Below are 16,416 nucleotides of genomic sequence, written 5' to 3' on the forward strand. Positions count from 1 at the left end.
GTGGGAGTAACTTGAGGACTATCTCGAATTCGTTTGTTTTATTTTCAAAATCTAAGCAAGCGTGCTCACAAGTTGACGTAGTCGGTATTTTTACATTTTTACACGTGAGCATTTGGTTAATTACGCACTTAATTTCTACTTGGTGAATTAAGCAGCCACATATTTTTTTTTATTCTTTATGAAAAAAGGTGAAAAACTATTGTAGAATCTGGGATACAAAAGAAATTGTTAAAACTCGATGGTTAATGACAGGGTCACATTTTTACTTGCCTGATGTTAATGTCCCTTCTTATTAATATAGGACATTTAGTTTCTTAAGATGTTAACAAGAAACATTGCACGGTGATATCGGATAACTTTGAAACAAATATTTCCGAGTTTGATACCGATTGCATTACAAAACTCGTTCTAATACAGGATTATTAAAATAAAATAAATTGGAGATAAGAGTCTAACTAAATTGAGATCGATCCAAGTACGGAAATACGATTATTAAATAATTATTTTTCTCGCATGTGTGTGTGCGCCTATCGCCTAACCTAATCGGCTAATCCCTAATTAAATTTCCATTAACACGGTGATTAAAAAGGACTATTATAAGAATATATCCATCCAACTTGCAATTTTAAAACTATTTTAACGTGGCCAAAGCAGAGAAAAGGCATGATCAGCTTAATTAAGTTCAGGCGTATACGCTAATATGTCTTCTTTAAAAAAAAACGATAAGCAACTTGTGTCTTTCTATAAAATAAAGGGAAATTTGGAAAAAAGAAACAGCTAAACTATGCTATTGTCCCTTTCGTACAAAATCAAATTTTGTCACTTTTGGACTTTTACTACCTTTCAAAGTTATAAAAATTCATATCAATTAATTTACAATGCAAAAAATTAAGAAAAATCTAAAACCTGAAGTAGTCAAACATGTGCATCTATGAAAAATATTTTTGGATTAAAAAGATATTTGGAATGGTAAATTGAAAAATAAGCTAAAAGTGTTAGTATATAAGATCTACCATCTACGGCGATTCAGAATATGCATTCTAACTGAAACACAATGATCTACATACCGAAGAATGCGCACCGGAAACATTAAGATCTAAGATGGCAGAATACAAAATCAATATTTTCTTCTATGTTTTGCCTTTCTGGTAGATCATAAGTAATAATAAACGTTCTTATATCTTCTATGGAAGTATATACATTCGTCTCACTTCTCATATATCTACAATATCTGTATTCTATATCTACCACATTATCTTCATTCTACCATACGTAGAATGTACTTTCTACTAGATTTTAAACAAAATCCGAAAATCTAGGAAAAAACGGTTAGAAAATATTCCCTAAATCTATTAAATATTTTTTATTTCCTTTTTTAAATCTTCTTCCCTAAATTTTTCTTTCTTGGTTGCCAACCAGGATTTGGACCAAAAAAACGTGGAGCTTCTTCTTTTTTTCATAGTTTCTCCAAACTTTTGTCAATCTAACGTGAGACTATGCACATCTATGCATATTCTGGTTTTTGGAGATCGTCCAAAACAAAAGGGTGGAAGTTTCTTGTTGATGAAGAAACAGGAGGTAGATTACTTATTTTGGACACAAGCAAAACCTTTGACAACCTAAAAGATATGGTTTGTGAGGACTTTGGAACCGATCTAAACTTGGTCAATATCGAGCTGAGTTACTTACCTTCCGATTTGGTGATTGGCCTCGACTCACCACCTGTTTTCATCACCAATGATCGACAACTGCAAAATTTTCTTACATATGTGAAGACCAAAGCTTCAACAAGGTTATGTGTGTGTATTTGATCTAAGGTCAGATTTAACTTGAATGGAGAGCCTGCTGAGTTGCCTAACAGAGAGGAAATGGGTATGTCGGGTGAAGTTTCAGATGATACTGATGGTGAAGCCGAGCTTGAAGAAGAAGATGCGAAGATATATGAAAGTGATGATGAAAACAAGTGTGAGAAAGATATGATCAACGGAAAGTATGTCCGTTTTTCTCTGGTTGATGTTTTGAAGAAGGGTCAACATTTTACTAGCAAAGCAGCTCTGCAGGCAACAATGGAAATATGCGCAATGAAACATAATTTCGACTACAAGGTTGGCAAAACGGATAGAAGAGTTTGGTACGTTCGTTGCGCGGATGATGATTGCCGTTGGCGTGTTCGCGCAGAGGGATTAACAGGTTCTTCATATTTTATCATCAAAAAGTATGTACCTGATCATTCATATTCTCCATCATCAAGGAACCACTCTGTTCGGACCGCTTCATCAAAAATAGTTGGTAGTCTCATTAAGCATAAGTACGAAACTGTCAATGAAGGGCCGAAACCTAATGATATCATCCAGTTTATGCGTAATGATCATGGAGTTGAGATATCCTACTCTTTAGCTTGGGAGGCACGTGAATATGCAGTAAATGTTGTGAGAAGCATTCCAGAGAAGGGTTATGAAAAAGTTCCCAAATACTTGCACATGATGAAGGAAGCTAATCCAGGATCACACACATTTTACGAAACTGATAGCAATGGGAGATTCAGATTCCTCTTCATCTCATATGGTCAGTCTATTCGCGGTTTTTATGCTGCCATTCGGAAAGTTATTGTTGTGGATGGGACTTTCTTGAAAAGCAAATACAAAGGAGTGTTACTGCTTGCTACTGCTTTGGATGGAAACTCGAACCTATATCCTATTGCATTTGGAGTTGTCGACTCAGAGAATGACCGCTCGTGTGAATGGTTTATGAGATAACTTAATGTTGTCATTGCTGATGATCAGGGTTTAGCTTTTGTGTCTGACCGGAATACTTCACTTGCTAAAGCTATTGCAAAAGTGTATCCGCATGCTCATCACGGAATTTGCATTCACCACTTGCTGAACAATGTTGTTACATATTTCAAGGGTAAAGGAGTCGCTGGTTTGGTTGCAAAGGCTTCTAAAGCTTACCGAGTTGCTGATTTTAAGAAGCAATTCACTGCTATTTTCTCAATTAGTCCTGCAATTGGAACCTATCTAATACAAGCTGATGTGAGAAGGTGGGCTCGTTGTCAATTTCCGGGTTACAGGTACGATGTTAGGACCAATAACCCTGCTGAATCAATAAATTCTGCTTTGCGTTCGCCAAGAGAGTTTCCAGTTATACCTTTGTTGGACAGCATAAGGGAAATGATGACTCGATGGTTTTTCAAACGTAGAACTTTAAGTTATAAGCATAAACATCCACTGACTGTTGCTGTAGAGAAGAAGATTGATCGAAGGATTGAGAAGGGTAAGAAGTTTCAGGTTTTCCCAGTTAGCGATGACAGGTTTTTGGTTCGAGGTGACACTTTTGAATGTATGGTCGACTTGGTCAGACGCACATGTTCATGTGAGAAATTCGATCTGATGAAAATCCCATGCAGACACGCCATAAAAGCAGATTTCAGCGTAGGCATACAAGCACACACACTCACTGACGACATGTACACCACTGCTTCATGGAGATCGATTTATGAGGAAAGCATAAATCCTATTGGTGTCCCGGAAGATGCATGGATTGTCCCATCTCACGTTCAGCAAGAGAAAGTCTTTCCTCCAGAAACTAGAAGAGCTGCAGGTCGGAGAAAGAAACGTAGGTAAGAGACAGTTGAAGACAAGATCCGCTCGTCACAAGGAACTCAAACCTCTAAACGTCGTAAATGCAGTCGATGTGGTATTGAAGGTCACAACCGGTCGACCTGTGATAGAGCAATATAGGATACAAGCCATTCGGTCTATGCAAGTTACTTTTCAGAGTTTTTTCTAAAATTATCTTTGTTGCATGTCAAACTCTGTTTTTTCAGGACCAACTATGTTTTATGTTTTGTGCACGTTTTCAGTATTTACTTCGTTTTATGCAAATTTTAAGTCTAACATTAAGATTTGATCCCTAAATTGACAACACATCTGAATACCAAATTGATTTGATCTTTGACAAAGTAGATAGATCCATAAAGCAATTACAAGATCAATCAAATTTAGAACAGAGACATAAAATAGTGAGAATGGATCCAATTAGTCCTACATCTCCCGACTTCTTGTGCTCGATAACTGCTTCCTCCACTGTCTTTTTCAAGGAACTTCTCAAATCTTCAATTTCTTCGGCCATTATCGATTGTTGCTCATGCATCCTTTGTATCTCATCAAGCAGAGCCTCGTCGACCCACTTAAAAAGATGTTGCTCTTTCTTTCTCTGAATTGAAACACAAAAAGGTCAATTGGAACATAGAAGAATTAAAAGTCATAATTTAAGGTAATTACCTTCAAACCAATCTCACATCGGAAGAATCTTCTGTATGGGTTCTCCTCCGTTTTTGAAACATAAGTGACAATCCCCTTCCCACACCAGCATCTGGAAGGAATCCCTACATTGTCAGTCATGATCGGTTTTTGAGAAGGAGAGAAAGACGGAGAAGAGAAATAAACGATGAAATAAGTAGGGTTTCTGGTCATTGGTGTTATATAAGTTTATGTTTAGGGCAAACGACTACTGTTAATCGGGGTTTAGGGATTCCTTCCAAATCTTAAAAGTCAATACAAATCTTATGACTATCACAACACATACAAGTAGACCCTATGCTATTGTCAATACTAAACTAAGATTTGTATTGACTATTAAGATTTGTAGCCTAGTTAGGTTAGATCGTGTATGGCTCCCTGTTTAGATTCATTTAGGGTATCGTTAGGGGTTCATATGTTGTATGGCTTAGTTTAGATTCATTTAGGGTATCGTTAGGGGTTGATATGTTGTATGGCTTACTTTAGATTCACTTTATTTAATTTTGTAATCAGCCACTAATGTCAATAGTTTCAATTAGTCCAGTGGTTTATGTTGTAGGTACAATTACCGTAGGTGAAGTGTTCGATGCCCTCCATCTCCATTTTTTTCCTACGATAGACTTTAATAAGAGAGTCAAATAAGAGTAGTCGTCGTCGTTCACCCGGTCCTCAGGTAATTTCATATCTTTGAGAGTGGGTGTTCTCCAATCTCCAGGCTTCAAGGATGATAATGGAGTAACCCATTTAGGTGATTCTTCATCACTCGTTTTTTGTGAGGGATCGAAACCTTTAACATGTGATACTTGAGAAAGGTTCCCCATGGCATCTTGTAAATACTCTTGTGTGCTCATTTCTTCTTTTTTCGATGAAGGTTCCCCATAGGTAGATGATTGTGACAAATTCTTCAAAAAATCCATCATATCATCAGTTTCGGTTTCAATCTCCTGTTAATAAAACCAAACTTAACATTATTAGCCAAAACAGTCATCAACATAGTCATAAGTTCACTTCATAGTAAACACCAAAATACATTACAAGCCGATTCCCAACAAGCCGATATTACAAGCAAACAACAATGACATTACAAAAGAGTCAAGAGAAAATTACAACAAAAAGACAGTCCGACATATTACAAAGCTTCATTTTATGGTTACCTTTCTTCCTTGCCGAGGGCTACGACGAACCGTAGGAGGAACCACACTCTCCTCAACCTTGCCTTTGCCTTTTTTCTTTGTTGCTGCAGGACACAGACTCTGTGATGATTTCCCCATTGTTGCTGAAGGACAAGGAATCTCAGATGCGCTGTCTTTTCCCATTGTATCAGAAGGACCCGGAATCTGTGACACCGCTTGCTTGAGCTCAGCCATCTCTTTCTGGACGTTCTCAAAACGCTCTTGGATGTCATTCTACACCACCTCCTTGAAAGAGTTGAAAGCAAAGGTGAACAAACCTTCAATGAAAGTTTTCATTCCACTGGAGATACCACTGTTATGTTCAGCCGCCCGTTGACAAAGCAATTCTTTCTTTCGAGCCTCCGCACCAAGATCATTTAGCTTACGCTTGCCCCTTCTTGCAACAACAGTTGGTTCCTCTACATGTGTATTTGTGACATCTTCGACTTCAACATTCTCTCAATCCTTTTATGAATCAGAAAGCTCCAAAGTTGGAGGCAAAGCCTCGACTTCCCATACGAATTCCGTCCAATCCTGTTTGGCATTGAGAAGAGTAACAATAAGACCAACTCGTTCATCTTTCTTCTCATCTTCCCTATAGAACTCAGTGCTAACAATCACATCATTGTTCCCAGTAGCAGATATAAATGGGAACAGCTCTCCCTGACAAGAACAAACCCAAACAATAAAGTTACTCTTTGTTTGTTAGCTGAACCAAATATAATTTTAAAAAACTTATTACCTTATTAAAGTGGGACTCTAGGCTGATGATATCTGCATAGGAAACTTTCCCACTTCCTTTCCAATTCCTACATCTCACTTTGGTCATGTGTTTTTTTGATCTTTTTACCCACCATACTACCAATGTCTGGGATTGCCTCCATAACCCATATCTGAAACGCATAGGAGAATCCATCCAACACGTAACTGTTCTTCAGATGCAAATCTCTCCTTGCTTTGAGTATTGATGCAAGCAGCTCGTCATACGCGTGAAGACCCCACAGATACATCCTCATCTTCTCAAAATCCATCACCAAACGGATGTATTCATGAGGGATGAACACTCTTGAATCCTTAGCTACGAGGAATCCATGTATGACACACAGATACACTAGCCTAACCCTGTCCACATACGTCCACTTGTTGCATTTGTGAAGAAGCTTCGTCCTTATCATGAATAAGTTGACCTTTCTATTTTTCCTCAGCACATTGCTCCAGAACCCCTTATCATCTTTCCAATCATTGAAGTTTATGTCAGGTTCATCTTTGAACTTCAATCCTGTCACAGCATGAAATTCGTGCGCAGAAAACCTAAGAGGCCTCTTTGCAAATAGAAGCCACAGCTCGTGAAGCTTCGAAACCTTGAGCTGCTTGCATATGAAGCTGTGAATGATCTTCCCTGAGTAGATGAGCTTGTTCTCTATGATTGCCAAAAGCGGACCGAAGACATAATCTTTCAAAACTTCGTCATACTCAATGTTGAGAACACCCTTCACTTCCTCCAGAATTGTACGTCGACACGTGTTGTTAATCTTATCAATTTGCGTCTCAGATCCTTCTTCAAGTATGCGTTGTGGAAACTCGTATGCCATTCCTATAAAACATAAAAGCAATAACTTCAACTCGTTAGTAATGCCTTAAGGAAATCAAACTATAACTCGCAATCAAACTAGTAAACACTTTATATTGCCATGTAACTCACAATCAACTCAACCGCAAACTACAATGAAAACCATCAACATGAATTAATTTGTTTTTAAACAATTCAATCTCTTCCTAGTACATAACGAACAAAAAATAAATTTCAAACAATAAACTTGAATCAATTTGATTTCTACTCCATTCAAACTTTTAGTAAGATATGAACATCAACTAAATCAAAAAAAAAAAATCGAAAAGGGGATCTCAAAACTTTACCTTCAATTTTAGGGAAAGAGAAACCGAGATGAAAATCGAACAACGTCAATCTCTTCGTCCGTAGAACAACTTAAATCTTTTCCTAGTGCATGCAAATAAAGAAATTAAGATCAACACATCAAGAAAACATAAAGGGGATTTCGAAACCCTAACCTCAAAGATTTTGGTACCGACATGAAGTAAGAGGAAGAGAAGAACAACGTGAAGCTAATCGTCCTTTATCAGCGACAAGAAGCTTCTCCCGAGCTTGAACAACTTCAATTGTAGCCGGCGGAGATTGCAAAGTAATCATACTCTGTCGTGTTTAGAGAGGAAAGAAGAAAGAAGGAGGACAAATGAGAGATGTGACGATGAGTTCAAGGTCTACGACGAACTAAGACGGCCGGAGAAGATGGTGTCGATAACGAAACCTAATCGCCGCCTCTTCGTTAGAGAAAAAGCAAAACCTGAGTCGACGACTTGTTATGATTTTTTACTCTGTATCTGTTTTTTTTTACTTGTTAGTTATTTCCTGAGTAAATTACATGTCTTTTTTAATATATGTATTTTAAAATTAATAGAAAGGACAAAACGAGATTAGTATTATTGTTTATAGTATAGGGACAAAAATTTTGGTTTTAATTCTAAGGAGACAAAGTAGTAGTTATCTTGTTCTCTTTTCCCAAATTTCTGTAAAATAAATAAGTAGAAATCGTAACAAACTCAGGTTGCGAGCCTTTTTTTTCGAAAAAAAAAACTCAGGTGGCTAAAACTGATATTACAAGTGTGCACTTAAATGATTATGATATTCTTTTAAAATCAGAATGCATGTACAAAAAACACCGTAGTCGTATATACTACGTGGGGAAATTATTATCTTCATGTTTTTAGGAGACGAGAGAAAATATTCGTATGAAAAAGGAATTACAATAGTTATTTAAGCTTAGCATATTCTTTCCTTTTGCCAACTAGATGGTACTTATGTCTAATTTGGAGTTTAATACTCCCCTTCCATTTCATAATATAAGTAGTTTTGGATAAAAACACGAAAATTAAAAAAAATTATTATGTTTTTAAAAAATATTTTATAATAAATAGATTAGATATAATTTAACCAATAAAAAGTAAGTTTATTTAATTTGATTGGTCATACTGTATTCAATAAATGTAAAAATTACCTAGAACTACGAAAATTACTTATATTTTGAAATAAAAATATTTTTTTAAAACTACTTACCATACGAAACGGAAGGAGTAAAGGATAAAGTTGGAACTGTTGCCACTTGTATATAAATATCATCAACAATTGACAATTTGGCATCGCAACTTGGTATGTGCGATGAAACATGGGAAACAGTGATATAATGTAATTACTATTACTATTTACTAGTAGTACATACAGCTTTAATAACCCGCTTGATTAGTTGTAGCACGTGACGACGCAATGTCGCAATCATCTTTAATGGGAAACAGCATAGAAAACTTGTTCTTTCTTTTTTCTGCACCTGAAAACTTTTTCTTCCAATGTTATGTTTTACTCTCTTTTAAATTACAACGTAGTCGGAAAGCTTTCTTAGGCTTTGCCTTAGGGTGATGGTATGTTGGTGCATATGAGGCGCGTGGAGAACTCTTTCAAGGTCCAATGGCGAGATTTAGTTGGAATTGAAGGGTGTTTACAGCGACGGTTAAAAATTCTAACTTCTTTTAGTTCAGTTTTATGTATCGGTGATGTTCGTGTGCTTCGAGTCCTCCTTGTTACTCCTTTCTACTGGTGTTAGTGGTTGATGAGGTCTCGCTAGGTAAGTTCATCTTCGAGAGCATGGTTGAGCATTCCTTGCTGAAGCTGGGTTTTCACTCTTCTGCATTTTGTCTCTTTTTTCTTGGTTATATATTAGCTTTAAGAGTGTGTGTTATGTTTATCTTTTGGCTCCGGGTGGTATTTGTTACTTCGCCGGCTCTTGGCTTCGGGTGGTACTTGTTACCTCGCCGACTTTTGGCTTCAGACATTGTCGTTATTGTATCCGTGTAACCGAATGTTTGATATAATCTTAATCTACTAGATGACAAAAAAAAAATTACATGTTATTAAAAAGTCTTTTACACAAATTAAAAAATCGTGAAAAGTTCAGTTTTATTCCTATTTTACTATTAATATTATATTTATTTTATTTAATTAGAAGTTTTTTAAAGGAGAGACAAATTACTGATTTGATAAAAAATTAATGAAAACTGCACTAAAATCATAAAAGATATTTATTTTTAATGAAATATTTATTTTACAGTGATATTTAATATGAAACGGAATAGTAAATTAAATAGATATAAATATGATATGAAAAGATGTTGTCGGCATGAAAATTCTGATTCTATCGTGTTATTTAAAGTTACTAGGTACTATAAATGGGCTTTACCAAAAGAAAGCTACTATAAGTAATCGTGTTTGTTACATCTTTTGATATATTAAAAAATTATGTTGATACATTGTATCCAGCACGGTGTTTTATATTTATTGACTAGGTGTTTTATCCGGTTGACAAAAAAAAAAAAAAACTAGGTGTTTTATCCGCACATACATACATACTCATTTTACGAATATTTATTAATTTATGTTTTATAAATCTAAAAATCGACATAATAAAACTCTAATTGGTGACCATGCTGAAAGAAAAAAATTTATGGTAAATTCTTTGTTCCTCAAAATTTATATCAGTTATGTTGAAATTTTAGTCAAATTATGAAAAGTAGATTCCATATTTTTCATCTAAATTCCCCATGGAGAAATGAATTTATAAGAAAAAATTTCTCTATGCAATTTTGATAAGGAACAAATTGAACAAAATTCATATTTTATATTATTTTTTCAATTCCTCAACTGAAATTTTATGTTTTATTTTTTTCATTCTTCTAGTGGTCACCAACTGAAGTCACAGTTTTTAACGGATTAAAGTTAAACTGGTTTTAAGTAAAAGTAATTAAAAGAAAATTTGTTTAAAACTCAGTCACAAGTTAAGTTATTATTTATGATTTTAAATAGTTAAATCAAACATCATATTATTAATATATGTAAAAAAAATGTTCATCAAAGTATATATTTATTATTGTGTTAAAAGGTTTTAAAACACTCATATATTAAAAATAGTTAAAAAATATCTTTATATGAATATTGTTGTTTGACTAATATTTAATTATAAATTGTTTTATATCTTAATTTTTTTAACTTTATAATAAAAATAGTGTTTTCAGATAGCAACATAATATATATAAGAATTCTCTTAATTTTTAAAATATATTTTCATAATTTTATTATATTAGTTTATAATTAATTTTTTAATATAAAATAGAAATTTAATATTATTAAAATAAAATTCGTGTTTCATTATAAATTCATTACTGATTTTGTGCAAATTAATAAATACTCAGTTAAAAATAATAATAAATCAATTACCTATACAAAAACTTAAAACCTAATAAAATATGACAAATAACATCCTTTCCTATTATACTCCATGATGACCGGAAGAATTCAATTGAATAGCCATCTGGACCTGGACTCTTATCCAGTGGCATAGCGAACAAGGTGTTCTTGATTTCTACTTCTGCCACCTTTCTCTTCAGGTAGCAACACTGGAGATCAGAGCATCTGAACGGTAGAAGATCTTGTATTTGTCCCACAGAGCAGGGAGACTCTGGCAGAGAAGTAGACCCCAAAGTACTTGCGAAGAAATCCACAGAGTGAGCCTTTATATCCTCAAAAGCACCAATGACCACATCATTCTCTGTTTTTAGGAAGTGGATATGATTACAGTGAGCTCTCTGGATCACAGTCTTATGGTAGAATTTAGTATCTCTATCTCCCAGATGGTGCCATAGGACACGAGACTTCTGACGGTAGAATTTTTCTTCTGCTGCAATTAGCATCTGCCATTTTGAACGCTCCTCGTGTTCCAGCCTAGCTGTTACAGGATCCAGATTGGTGAGAAGTTGTCGCTGCAGGAGAGTTAACTTTGAAGTGTGATCTTTAACCCTTTGAGAAATCCAACTGTAATGAGTTTTGTTAAGCTTCCTCAACACTGGTTTAAGTAGCTTTAGTGATCGCATGAGGTTCCAAGCTTCTCCAACTCATGATAGGAACTGTAGGTGATCAGCTGTGTGATGAAAGAACTTAAATGGCTTCACCACTCTCCTCTGGATCGATGGCATTGAGATTAATCCAGGTGCAAGATCGGATTGCAGAAAGTCTAAAAATTCACAAAAAGAGTCAGGGTATTCTTCTGCCCAATGCTGATTGAAGAGAACATGATCGATTTTCTTTGATACCGGTAACTCATCCTGGTTGTTCCTTCAAATATAAAGCAGACCCTTAGCAGTAGCTTCAAATTGCTCAACTCATCTCTAATGTTCATATAACAAAATTAAAACTTGATAAAGTCATTTAATCACCTGTAACTACATGCAAAGGTTCATATTTATCATCATGCTTTCAAATAACCACTGAAAATTAAAGTATACTATGGCCATGGGATTAGATATCTCATTCTATACATATATGAGCCTCAGCTTTTTTGTATGGTTCAAATAAAGTTTATTGCATACTCATAAGTATTTGATAATTTGCCATATTAGATAAATCAATTTTATAATCTCCTGAAAAAAAATATAATCTCTTGAATTTTTAATGACCAGACATCAACAAATTTTTCAAAATATTTTGGTATTCAATGGTAGATAACAAAGTCTCCAACGTTAAATTCTATTTTTTTCTAAAATAGAGTAATTTTATAATGGAATAACTCTATAATAGATTTGAATTTGCTCTGACCTTATTCTATTTTGGAATAAAAACTAGAGTAATGACAAAAAAAAATAAAATGATTACTATATTTATAGAGTAAATCCATGTTTACTCCATTACGGAATGAAGACTTCTAAACTATATTTTAACATAAAATATGGAACGAGGTTGAAGATGGTTTCATCTAGTTAACTGTAATATTAAATATGTGCGATATCCTTTTATGTGTTGTCAAAATTTAAAAAAGTTTCCTAAATTAGCTCTGAGGGGATTCTGAAGGCGATCCTAGGGTTTTACGGTTTCAAAGTTTTGATGGCTGCAGGAGTCGCTCTATCGCGGCGCCGACACCGGAGGAGCATTCTCCGATGGTGACGGAGGTGAACACAAGTCAGGCATCACAGGTTATGAAGAAATCTTATGTAAAGGCGGTTCAACAGAAACAAGTTTTGGAGAACCATGACGTAAAAGTTGAAGTTATTGATGGGACAGAGATGGTGGAGATTCCAGACGACCTTCTCGTTGATACTGTACCTCTGTGGGAAGATTTTCTTGAGGGAAAGTTTCTTGAGCCAGCCCCTCATGTAGCAAAGATCCATATCATTGTCAATAAGATATGGCCATTGGGAAATAAAAATATTAAGATCGATGTGTTCGTAGTGAATGAAAAGACGGTGAAGTTCAGGATCTGTGATCAACAGACTAGGAGTCGCATACTGAGACGTGGAGTGTGGAATATTGCAGGTATTCCAATGATCCTATCAAAGTGGGCGCCATTGGAAGAAAAGGTGGAGGCAGAAACAGAGGTCAAGGTCATTCCTATGTGGGTGACGTTGAAGAATGTACCGCGTAGCATGTTCTCATGGAAGGGTCTTGGCTTCATCGCTAGTTCAGTCGGGAAGCCTGTTAGACTACATCCAGAAACAGAGTTATGCTCTAGCTTTGATGAGGCAAAAAATTTTGTCAATGCACACATGATAAAGTCACTCCCAACTGCATACAGATTTCGTTCTAAGCAGGGGATAAATGCAGATATTGAGTTCACTTACCCTTGGGTCCCTGCTAAGTGTTCTCTTTGCTCAAAATGGGGGCATCATGAAAATGAGTGCACCAAGAAGGGTTTAACAGAAACATAGAATAATAACAGAAAAGTGCAAGAATCTGAAACTAAAGAACATGGTTCGAGTTCTCAGGAACAGATTGCACGAGTGGAAGAGGTTATTACAGTTGATACAGTGGAGATCCTGCAGGAATCTACTGAAAAAGAACATAAGGAAAAAACAGAGGAGTTGAAGGATAATGAAGATTCTATCATATCTACTCCTACTAAAGAGGAAAAGAACAACGATACTCTACCTAGCTATGTCACTGCGCGGGTTACAGTTGATGGTGAAGTAGAGGTTAGTGCTGAAATAAAAGACGGGAACTGGTTGAGTGTTTCACCGGGGAAAGCAGGGAGATCAAATGAAAAAAGACTGGAATCGGAGACAGTAATCTCTCCCTCTCACTTTCAGTTACTAGCTGAGGAAGAGGATGAGCAGAGTACTACTCAGGGAACCGAGGTGAGCGCGACTGATCCTGCTCTGCAAAATGATGTGGAGGATGTAGAGGAGGGGGAAATCCTACAGAAGGATGAAGTAGGTTTGAATCTGCAAGAACATAAAGGAAAGGCATCTAACCCTATCCGATCTGCGAGGGTAGCTAAACGTGTAACGCTCAAACTGCTGCTGTTGTCACTAAGGATAAACCTGGTGGCATGAGCAGGAAACACTTCTCCAAGAAACATTGATAATGTCGGGTTTCTTTTGGAATGTATGTGGTCTAAACAAATCTATAGAACCTTCCATAATAAAGAAGTGGTTAGTGGAGAGGCAGTTTGATTTTGGTTGTTTGATTGAAACAAAAGTTAAAGAAGGAAGAGTTCCAAGATTAACGGGAACTATATTTCTGAACTGGTCAATCCTCACAAACTATGAGCATTATCGTTTAGGAAGGATTTGGGTTGTATGGAGGAACAATGTGAGACTTACTCCTTGTTTTAAGAGTAGTCAACTGATCACTTGTTCAGTAAAAATTGATGCACTGCAGGAAGAATTTTTTTGCTCTTTTGTTTATGCATCAAACCTGGTAGAAGAAAGGAAGGAGTTGTGGAGGGACTTATGTGATCACCATAACTCTCCAATCATTGGTCCCAAGCCTTGCATGATATTGGAGGACATTAATGAAACTTTAGACATGTATGAGCATTCGAATTTTGATTGCTCACCAGTTATTACATCCGGTATGAGAAGATTTCAGGATACAGTGAATCACTGCTCTCTGGTGGACATGACCTGTCATGGGCCTCTATTCACATGGAACAACAAACGGGGAATATATCTTATCTCAAAGAAACTGGACCGTGTATTAGTTAATGATGTTTGGAGACAGCATTATACTCAATCGTACTCTGTTTTTGAAGCTGGTGGATGCTCTGATCATCTCAGGTGTCGGATTCATATCACTCCACCGGTCTATCACACAAGAAGAAAACCATTGAAGTTTGTAAATGCAGTCATTTCTTTAGAAGAATTCAAACCCATGGTTAAAGTGTTTTGGGCAGGAACAGAGGAAATTTTTCTCTCTAATTCATCATTATTTCGTTTCTCCAAAAAATTTAAAAGTCTAAAGCCGTTAATTCAAAATCTGGCTAAAGATAAGATGGGTAACTTGGTCAAAAAGGCTAAGGAAGCACATGAGAAACTCTGCAAAGCTCAAGAAGTTAACCTTTGCTCCCCCTCGATTCAGAACCAACAGTTGGAGAGTGACGCTTATTCAAAATGGGAATTTGTGGCTGGTCTTGAAGAGGACTTCCTCAAGCGGAGATTAAAGTTACATTGGCTATCTGTAGGACATCAAAATAATAAGATGTATCATCGAGCCATTATTACTCGGGAGACCATTAATGGTATCAGGGAAGTCAGATGTCGAGATGGTACTCTGGTCACAGAAGAAAGCGAAATTAAAGCAGAGGCAGAGGGATTTTTTCGAGAATTCCTGCAGCATCAGCCAGATGATTTCACTATAATGACTGTCAAGAACCTTCAGGATCTCCTACCTTTCAGGTGCGTAGAACAAGATCAACATGTTCTGCTACGTCCTGTTACACCAGAAGAAGTGAGACAAGTTCTGTTTTCTATGCCAAGTAACAAATCACCCGGTCCAGATGGGTATAATGCAGAGTTTTATAAATCTACTTGGGAAATCATTGGGGCAGAGTTTGTAGTGGCTATTCAGGCTTTCTTCGCAAAAGGATTTTTACCAAAAGGGGTCAACTCAAGAATATTAGCCCTGAATCCATAGAAAACAGATGCTACAGAGATGATGGATTATCGTCTGATTTCTTGCTGTAATGTAATCTACAAAGTGATATCTAAACTCTTTGCCAACAGATTAAAGCTGATTCTTCCTCAGTTTATTTCTGCAAACCAGTCAGCGTTTGTCAGTGAGAGACTCTTAATAGAAAATATGTTGCTTGCTACTGAGATTGTGAAAGATTATCACAAGAAAAACATATCATCTAGATGTGCTATCAAGATCGATATTTCTAAAGCATTTGACTCTGTTCAGTGCCCTTTCCTTCTTAACATCCTCAGCGCAATGAACTTCCCCCAGCAGTTTATTCACTGGATCTCTTTATGTATCTCCACATCTTTTTCAGTTCAGATTAACGGTGAGCTATATGGCTACTTCCAGAGTACGAGAGGGCTTCGACAAGGCTGCTCGCTATCTCCGTACCTGTTTGTGATTGTCATGGATGTTCTCTCTAAACTCTTAGACAAAGCAGCAAGTGTACAATGATTTGCCTATCACCCACGCTGCAAAAATCAAGGCCTAACCCACTTGATGTTTGCAGATGATCTTATGGTGATAACATATGGGAAAGTGCGTTCAGTGGAGGGCATTGTTGGAGTTTTTGATCAATTTGCGAAGTACTCTGGGCTGAGAATCAGTATGGAAAAATCAACTATCTACATGGGAGGAGTAGCTGAAGAGAACATGCTGGAGATTGAGAATAGATTTCATTTCTAAGTGGATCAACTTCCAGTTCGCTACTTAGGGTTACCTTTAACCACTAAGAGCATGTCAAGCACTGATTACCAGCCTCTTATTGAAACAATCCGAAACCGAATAGGATCACGGAAGAACAGGTTCTTATCTTATGCTGGAAGGCTGGAACTCCTTGGCTCAGTGATATGGAGTATATCCAGCTTTTGGC

The 16,416-nt window shown here is 36.3% G+C and overlaps 3 protein-coding genes across 3 annotated transcripts; all 3 read left to right on the forward strand.

Annotated features, from left to right (window-relative positions):
* The first annotated feature begins 1,496 nt into the window (after nt 1-1,496).
* LOC106393208 lies at nt 1,497-3,623 on the forward strand. The gene is made up of 3 exons (XM_048749615.1): nt 1,497-1,700; nt 1,818-2,708; nt 2,784-3,623. The coding sequence occupies exons 1-3, from the start codon at nt 1,497-1,499 to the stop codon at nt 3,621-3,623; spliced, it is 1,935 nt and encodes a 644-aa protein (XP_048605572.1).
* Nucleotides 3,624-12,526: 8,903 nt separating this feature from the next.
* Nucleotides 12,527-13,294, forward strand: LOC125583557. The gene has a single exon (XM_048750662.1). The coding sequence runs from the start codon at nt 12,527-12,529 to the stop codon at nt 13,292-13,294; it is 768 nt and encodes a 255-aa protein (XP_048606619.1).
* Nucleotides 13,295-15,665: 2,371 nt separating this feature from the next.
* Nucleotides 15,666-15,998, forward strand: LOC125583071 (secreted RxLR effector protein 78-like). The gene has a single exon (XM_048749616.1). The coding sequence runs from the start codon at nt 15,666-15,668 to the stop codon at nt 15,996-15,998; it is 333 nt and encodes a 110-aa protein (XP_048605573.1).
* The last annotated feature ends 418 nt before the right edge of the window (nt 15,999-16,416 follow it).

This window comes from Brassica napus, chromosome C3 (genome assembly GCF_020379485.1).
Source record: "Brassica napus cultivar Da-Ae chromosome C3, Da-Ae, whole genome shotgun sequence".
NCBI classification, from domain to species: domain Eukaryota; kingdom Viridiplantae; phylum Streptophyta; class Magnoliopsida; order Brassicales; family Brassicaceae; genus Brassica; species Brassica napus.

What these genes read in the sequence shown, in the direction of transcription:
- LOC125583071 (XM_048749616.1), top strand. Translation starts at nt 15,666, where the DNA reads ATGTTGCTTGCTACTGAGATTGTGAAAGATTATCACAAGAAAAACATA.
- LOC125583557 (XM_048750662.1), top strand. Translation starts at nt 12,527, where the DNA reads ATGGTGACGGAGGTGAACACAAGTCAGGCATCACAGGTTATGAAGAAA.
- LOC106393208 (XM_048749615.1), top strand. Translation starts at nt 1,497, where the DNA reads ATGCACATCTATGCATATTCTGGTTTTTGGAGATCGTCCAAAACAAAA. An exon ending in GTTACTTACCTTCCGATTTG is followed by an intron (nt 1,701 to 1,817) that starts GTGATTGGCCTC and finishes ATTTGATCTAAG; the next exon opens with GTCAGATTTAACTTGAATGG. An exon ending in TATATCCTATTGCATTTGGA is followed by an intron (nt 2,709 to 2,783) that starts GTTGTCGACTCA and finishes GCTGATGATCAG; the next exon opens with GGTTTAGCTTTTGTGTCTGA.